This window comes from Apteryx rowi, unplaced genomic scaffold, assembly GCF_003343035.1.
Source record: "Apteryx rowi isolate R43461 unplaced genomic scaffold, aptRow1 scaffold_806, whole genome shotgun sequence".
Classification (NCBI taxonomy): domain Eukaryota; kingdom Metazoa; phylum Chordata; class Aves; order Apterygiformes; family Apterygidae; genus Apteryx; species Apteryx rowi.
The window spans coordinates 209163-216605 of record NW_020451101.1 but is presented as its reverse complement, the minus strand read 5'-3'; the positions used below and the strand labels follow the sequence as shown (position 1 = coordinate 216605).

Here is a 7443-nt window from a genome sequence, read left to right as displayed (position 1 = left end):
AAAAAAAAAAAAAAAAGGAAAGAAAAATGGATGGCACATATAAACCCTTACCTCAGCGCCTTTTTATTATGGTACTGCGAAATAGAAAAGTGCCGGGGAAGGAAGCGGAAAGCTCCGCTCCGCCGGTGCCCGGTCCCGCCTCTGCCCGGGCTGCGGCCAGCGGCACCGGCGCTCCCAGCGCCCGCCGCAGCCGCGGGGCTGCTCCCCTGCTTGAAATAAAAAAGACACCTACATGCTGAGATTTGTTTTTTTTTTTCTCTTTTCTTTTCTTTTTTTTTTTTCCTTCCCGTGACGTTAGGTATATTTACATAGAGCTGCTCTACAATAGCGAACATAACAATATTACAGAACGGTTCTGAGACAAGAATAAAATACACGAAATCAGTACAGCAGAAACGTTCAACACTATGACAGGACATCATGGAGCCATATTCCCTTAAGTCTTTTTTATCTTTTTTTTTTTCTTCGCTTTTTTTTTATTTTTTTTGTACAAAATATTCAACTCACGAGCTCACGAACTTAAAAAATAAAAATACTGGATAAGTTTAACTTATGAAATAAAATACCAAAAAATAAAATTTTCAAGTACTTTGCGTGTTTGTTTTCTGAGGAGGACAACACAAAAAAAAAAAGGAAGAAGAAAGGAAAGGAAAACAAACCCCCCAAACATCTTTCTTTTATTTAGTTGCATTTTAGAAAAGACTCGTGTTCCAAAACGCTTGCTGTGTTTGACTATAATGCTAAACATTCATCCGCACATTCAAAGTCAGAAACATTTCAAACCCGAAAAACAGCCTCTTTTCTTTTTCCACCCTCGTTTCTCATTGACTGGGCTTTGCCAAYTTTATTGCTGTTCTTTATCGTTTTTTTCTTTATTCATTTTCTTCATTTTCATTCGCCTGTTCTGAAACCAGATTTTGACTTGGCGTTCAGTGAGATTAAGGACTCTGGCTACTTCGTACCTTCGGTCCCGTGTAAGGTACATATTGAATAAAAACTCTTTTTCCAGTTCCAGGGTCTGATACTTTGTGTAAGGGCATCTTTTCTTCCTCGTGGAGCGCGCATGAATCCAATTTGCGACGGGATTGTCTGAGAAAGAAGATTTTTTTTTTTTTGAAAAAAAAATCAATGTATACAGCTGCCTTTCTTCCCTTCCCCCCTCCACACCCAGATATATCTCTAGCAAGAAACCTGTTTAATTAGCAGATCTTACCTAAATATTTTAAGTGACCTTCAGAAGAGTTTAATATGTTTATTTTGGAGGGGGTCATTTCCTTTTCTTTTGCTGCTGTTCTCACATAAAAGTTTCAGTAAATAAAACTGTAGCAATGGGTTTAAAATAATAATTATCCACATGACTGCTACTAGCAGTAATCTAAGAACATAGTCATAAAAAGTCAAAATTCCCACCATTTCATAGGCCCATAAACTCTTTTTACAACCTCTGCTCTCCAATACTTTCCCTAGAAGCTCTCACAGACCTGGAAAGTCGAGTTTATTTTTTCAATATCTTCAGGATGACACGCAAGATGTCCCACTGGCTGCCAGAAATAGGTTTTTCTAGCCTAAAAAGACCTTTCACGTTACTGCCACTACCCCACTTGGTCAGGACGAAAATGCTACGGGATAACATAGGGTATTTATTCCTCCTTGGAATAATATTTTGCTTTTCCGCGTTTTAGGGAGCTCTCTGCCAGCGGAGCACCCATCCGCCCCTGCTCCTTCAAACTCGTTTTGCTCACAAGGGTGCCTGGCACCAGCCCGCGTGTAATTATATATATATATATATATATATTTTAGATAGAGAGAGCGATACAAAGGTGGTTGCATCTGCTGACACGGAGCTTATCGCTTGGAAATCGGCATTTCAGCAGCGAGTTAGGCCAAGGGGGTTCAATCAACACATGGCACCCTCGCCCCTGCGCCTGGGTGCGCGCGTGTGTGCACGGGGGTGCACCCTCACCCCGCACCCCCCAGCCCAGCTCCCCCCAAGCTTTGCAAGGACATTTTTTTTAATTTTTGGGGGGGTTGTTTTTTTTTTGCTCCCTGCTTGCTGAGGAGCTTTTTGCCCTGGCAGCTCCCTGCAGGGCTCGGGGGTGCCCGCTCAGCTGAGCTGCACCGGTTGCAGGGGGGACACTTAAGCTCGGGCTGGTGGTTACCTGATTCCTCGGCCCCGTGCTGCAATGTTCAAGGTTTTGTGGTGGTTGGTTTGGGGTTTGTTTTTTTTTTTCTTTCTTTCTTTTTCCCTCCCTCTCTCTCACTTGGGGCTGGAGAAGGGGTTTCTTCAAGTGTATGGTCCAATGTCCTGCGCTCGCTGCCTTTTGCCCTCAGCTACCTCCATACACTCACTTTATGTCTTTACGAYTCTAATTTTCCTCATCTTTTTTTTTTTTTGCCCCCCTTTTTCTCCCCAGGGTACCCACCTTTTCATTTATTCCCACGTGTTGGGATATTTCAGGAATAATTCCACCAGGGGAGCTTTTATTGATTTTTAAAATAGATAAAGAGACACCTCTGTATTTCTTCGGAGATATTCTCTTCCCCTCCCCAAAAACCCACATCAATACACTCACTTCCAGCCAGCAGGGAGATAACTACAACTCTTCCTTGTTCTTTGAAAGTGGGAATATTTGAAAGCAAAGAGGCTCCTCGCTCTGTCTAACCCTCTCTGTCTCACAGTCTCTCTCTTTTTTTTTTAAGGAAGGTGATGAATATTTGATCAAAGAAGCCAATAGACCCCCTTCAAAAAAAAAAATAGACTAAACAGACCAAAACAAAGTACAGATATTCGTCCTGCGGTCCTGCCGGGCGGATTAAAAAAGAAAAAAGAAAAAAAAAAGGAAAAAGGAAAAAGAAAAAAAACAGAGATCTTCCTGCATATCTGGAGTTTTAGGGCAGGGGCTCTCTAAAGGTAATTCCATTTTATTGAGTACGGTACTGGAAAGCTGTAATGCCTCCCCGGTCGTAAACAAGAATGACTTCGACTTACTAGGGTCTAATTCGTGCTTTTCTTCTTTGTGTTTGCTGGCAGCGATGGCTTCGGCCTCCGGGGAAGGCAGGGTCTGCGCGGCTCTGTCTCTCAGCTCCCCGGGAGCCGCGTACATGTAATCCGCGTAGCCGCGGCCGTCCGCGGGGCCGCACTCCGCCCGGCGCCCGCCGAAGGCGTCGGGTTTGAGGCCGTAGGGGCGACCGCCGGGCGCGAAGGCCGGGAAGGAGACGGCCCCGGCGAGGGGCTCCAGCCAAGTCCGCATGTACCTGGGCTCGGCCCCGACGGGCGCCTGCGGGCCGTACGCGTGGTGGTAGCCCACGGCCGCCTGCGAGGGCACGGGAGCCCAGGAGGTGGTAAAAACGGCCGGCTTGGGGGCGAAACTGCACGATGGAAAGTCGGCACAGTCCGGCACTAATCCTGACGGTCTGGCAGCAGCCGGGTGGGAGGCAGTGGTGGGGAACCTGGAGGCCAAGAGCTCTTCGTTCTCGTGGCTTATCAAGGAGTCTACATAATAGTTGCTTATGGGGCCCGAAGCCGACATGGTTTCCCCCTCTTTTACATTCATAAGATTATTGTATGAACTGTATGTGTACTTTTTATCTTCTCATAGAACAATCAGGGCAGGTAATTATTTTTTCAGCCTTTCCCAGTGTGCCATTGGCTGCCCGCCCTCACGTGATTGTATTTACCCAAAAATATAGCGTGGATCAATCCGCAGGTCTTTTTTTAATAGCGCCTATGCGACCTGGCTTTTCGTAAAACTCGGGGAAATAATGCGGATATTAGGAGGCGGGAGGCTTGCATTTCATTAGCCCCGGGCAGCTCTGCCTTGCGGGCTGGGGGTGATTTTCCCTGGTGCTGAGGAAGGTGGAAGGTAATTGTGGAAGGTAGCACAGGAACTATTTCTTGACGTAATTTGTCTCTGTCCTTTGCTTCTGCAGCTTGCAGGCTATAATGGATACATTAAATGGAATATCGGTGGAAAGGCATCGGCTCAAAGTGTAGCAGAGTTGGGCTTCCCACCCCACTTCGGAAAAGGAGCTGGGTTTAGAGGCTCTTAGGCTAAGCGCAAGCGGAGCTTTTTGCCATCTTTTGCAGCGGTGTCTGATCGTCAGCCTGCTCAGCAGCTAAGAAATGTGTGGGGCACAGGCACCTCTATTTCTGCTTTAGAAATAAGTGTCTTCTGGCGGAAAAAAAAATAATAATAATAAAAAACAACAGAGGATCACCTTTTAAAACATGAGGGGGAAATAATAACTCCACCGCCAAAAAAAAAGATTGAGGTTTTGCAGTGAAAGGCTGCATTATTCGGCAAGTAGTCGTGGATGTTTTTATGTCCTTCAATAAAATTTTTACGAGGATCATTTGATTGTTCATAAATGTGTCGTTCATTAAATAAAACTGTAAGACTGAGTTTCAGCTATAAGGCATAGCTGGGAAGGAGCAAGATTTTGCGTATTAGGAGCAAGCAACAATGTGTGGTTGACACATTATTATTGTTATTTTTTTATGTGCGGAAACTTTTCTTTTACACCAAACCGATGGAAGAAGTTGAGTGCGTTAAAAATTTGTTTGCTATACTGCCTGCTTTTTGGAAAGAATAACCTTTCCTTTGTAAGGAAAGACAGGTAGGTAAATAGCTCACGCCCATTGGAGGCTGCAAGAATGGAGTTAGGCGATTTCTCCGGAAGGGGGGGGGGGGAAAGATACCTAATMAAAAAAAACTCTCCTTTTTTTTTTATTTGTATTTTTTCCAAGAAGCAAATCCCCCCAAAATATGGATTGTCTAGGCTCTCCAGGGCAATTCATCACCTCGGGTGTTATAGGGCTGTGGTGACTTGGAGGGGAGAGAGGGAGATGGTCACAAATTTTTGCAAGCCCGAGAAAAAGTGGGGGCTCAGAAAGCGATGGTGGTTCCTCCTAGGGAAAGACAGGCAGCCAAGGAGGCGAAGGGGGGTGGCAGTGTGTCTCCAGTGATGCAGCATTCGCCAGTGACTTACATTAGGTACAGTGTGTGCAAGTCCCAGGAACACACATGACAGAATATATATACGGTTTTTTTTTCAGTAAGTTGCATGGGAAATCCGAGCAGTGGGGAGAAAGGAGATAAAATCGGACTGGGGAGTAAATAGGAGAGAAGATGTGATGCTGGAAAAGGAGCCCCCAGACCCTAGAAAGTTACGTGCCTCAGCTGAGCAGGGATAAAGCCTGCACCTTAATTCACAGAGCTTTAGCAAAGGGGCACGTCTGCCCTCTGAGAAATAAGATTTTCCTCTCGGAAAGAAAAGGGGGAAAAAAAGACWTTAAAATAGTAATATGTGTGGTGGGGGTCGCTCGTGAAGGGATTCGAGATTTTCCAAATTTGCAGAGAAAAGTCCTCAACTCGCTCACCCACTGAATTTATTTCTCATTCCGTTTTAAGTCCTGTGCTTTATGTGAGCCCTTAAAGGGAAATATTCCTGCAGGAGCAGAATGTCTTCTTTGGCCTTTATCGAGACCAGTTTATCTGTCAATCACAAGTCTCCAGTGACGGTTATTTTTATGTGCACGAGAAAATATATATAGAGATATACTCATCATTCTTTTATCTATTCCCATTTAAAAAATACTTACTGTGCAAGCCTGCTAATATACTGGGGTGTGACATGTGATGGGGAAAAGGCAGCTTGGCTTTTATACACTTTGATGGAATATTTTAAAGAGGATCCTTACAGAAGAGTGGGTGTCTGCAGACATATATGCAGAAGGGGAGAGAGAGAAATAAAAAAGAGAGAGGCAGGGAGAGARAGAGAGAGAGAGAAAGGAAGGACTGAGCCTGCAGAGAGAGAGAAACCCTAAAAAGCGGAGTCAGTGGGGACGTTTTTCAAAGGAAAAAGTGTCCAAAACCACCACACATGAAATGCAAAACGAGCAGAGATTACCCAACCAGCACAGTTTTAATAAGTCGCAGCAGTTTTTGTAACCTTAATGCAAGCAGACAAGGTCACTAAATTAGTCGTGAATGGTGCATTTTGGCGCTACACAAAGGAAAACATATCTTGCAAAGATTTCTTTTATTCCACCCGGAAAACCTTCATCACATAGAATTATTCACTCTCCATATTGTTGTAGGATCAACAAAAAAAAAAAAAAAGAAAAAAAAGAAAAAAGAAATCATCGCGTTGGTAATCCAAACCCCTTTCATTCAGGGCTTGCTTGTCTCTAAGAATTAACCAGCACAAAGCAGAGATGGAGACACTTCACCTTAAAGCAAACTACAGGCATGGCTCAAGACAACATTTTCTCCCCATTTAGCTGCACACTTCTATCATACAGTGTGAAYCCACATAAAATATTGTCCTTCCACGTTCACCTCGACGTGAAACCATCCCCATGGACGAATGCAAAGTTAGATGAATAAAGTCCAGTCAGAGTGCAAGGCAAATACAGCCATATCCTGAAATATTCTTCTTTTAAGTAGCAGTGTCTCCAAGCAAATATCCACCCTGGAATTAAAGCACGCCTTGCTATTGAATTCAGCAGCTACAAGGTTATCTTGCAGCTTTTATGCACGCTCCAGCTAGACTCCTAGGCTTCCACAAAAGCTTCGAGACTTGCTTAATGGGAGATTACCTCTTCTGAAATGATGGGGAACTACCACATCCCTTCCAGGCAGGCGAATCTTTTCCACTTACCTCCCCTTCGCACTCGGCAGGGGGAAGAAACTTAATTGCACGGAGCAAAGCTAACACAAGCAGTCCACAAGCTATATGAATATATATATATATAAAAAWATATATATTTTTTTTTCTTGTGGGAGGAAAAAAAATGTCGATTCGTAAATTAAGAAAATGAACGCCATTGTCTGAGCACTGTCCTGGCCAGCCCACTGCTGACACCTTTTCGGAGCTCAACGCTTCGTGCCCTGCTGCCCGCGGGGGCTGTGTGTGCTCAGCCCGCGCCGCAGCCCTCCCCGGCCCCGCCACGCTCCGGGCTCCGCTTCGAAACCTTTTGCTTTCGCTTTGCGCTTCTTTGCTTGGAAGGAACGGAGACAAAAATAATCCTAACAGTAATAAAAATATATATATATCGGGGGGAAACCTATTGGGCACCCCGCGAGCTTAGGTGACACTGCTTTTTGCTGATTCCCCCCCTCCCCCTTTTTTTTTTTTTTAGTGCAAAAAGAGAAAGCTAGCCCGCAGTCCCTTTGGGGGAAAAGGGAGGGGGGGATGTGTTGCAGAGCCAGGCCTGGATGCTTTCCCCCCCCTCCAAACCCCGGAGGGGCAGCGCCAAGCACCCCGCAGCCTCCCGGGCAGCCCCCGGCCGCGGTCCCGGGAGGCTGCAGCCGGGGGCCGAGGGCTGAGCAAGCAGCGAGCCACCCTTGACAGGCGGCCGAGCGGAGCTTCTGCCCACGCCAGACCCACCCGCACCGTCCCCCTCCCCACCCTCCACCTCGGTTCAATCAACACTGTCAA

General features: G+C 45.6%; 1 protein-coding gene across 1 annotated transcript; it reads right to left on the bottom strand.

The window, feature by feature from the left end:
- Positions 1-798: 798 nt before the first annotated feature.
- On the bottom strand, positions 799-3554 carry HOXC9 (homeobox C9). The gene is made up of 2 exons (XM_026089259.1): positions 2990-3554; positions 799-1089 (listed from the first exon to the last, which is right to left on the bottom strand). The coding sequence occupies exons 1-2, from the start codon at positions 3552-3554 to the stop codon at positions 845-847; spliced, it is 810 nt and encodes a 269-aa protein (XP_025945044.1). The 3' UTR covers positions 799-844.
- Between the last annotated feature and the right edge of the window lie 3889 nt (positions 3555-7443).

Bases quoted from the DNA above. Each gene is read 5' to 3' on its own strand.
- HOXC9 (XM_026089259.1), bottom strand. From the start codon at position 3,554: ATGAATGTAAAAGAGGGGGAAACCATGTCGGCTTCGGGCCCCATAAGC. The intron at 1,090-2,989 runs GTAAGTCGAAGT...CTTCTTTCTCAG, and splicing joins AAAGCACGAATTAGACCCTA to ACAATCCCGTCGCAAATTGG.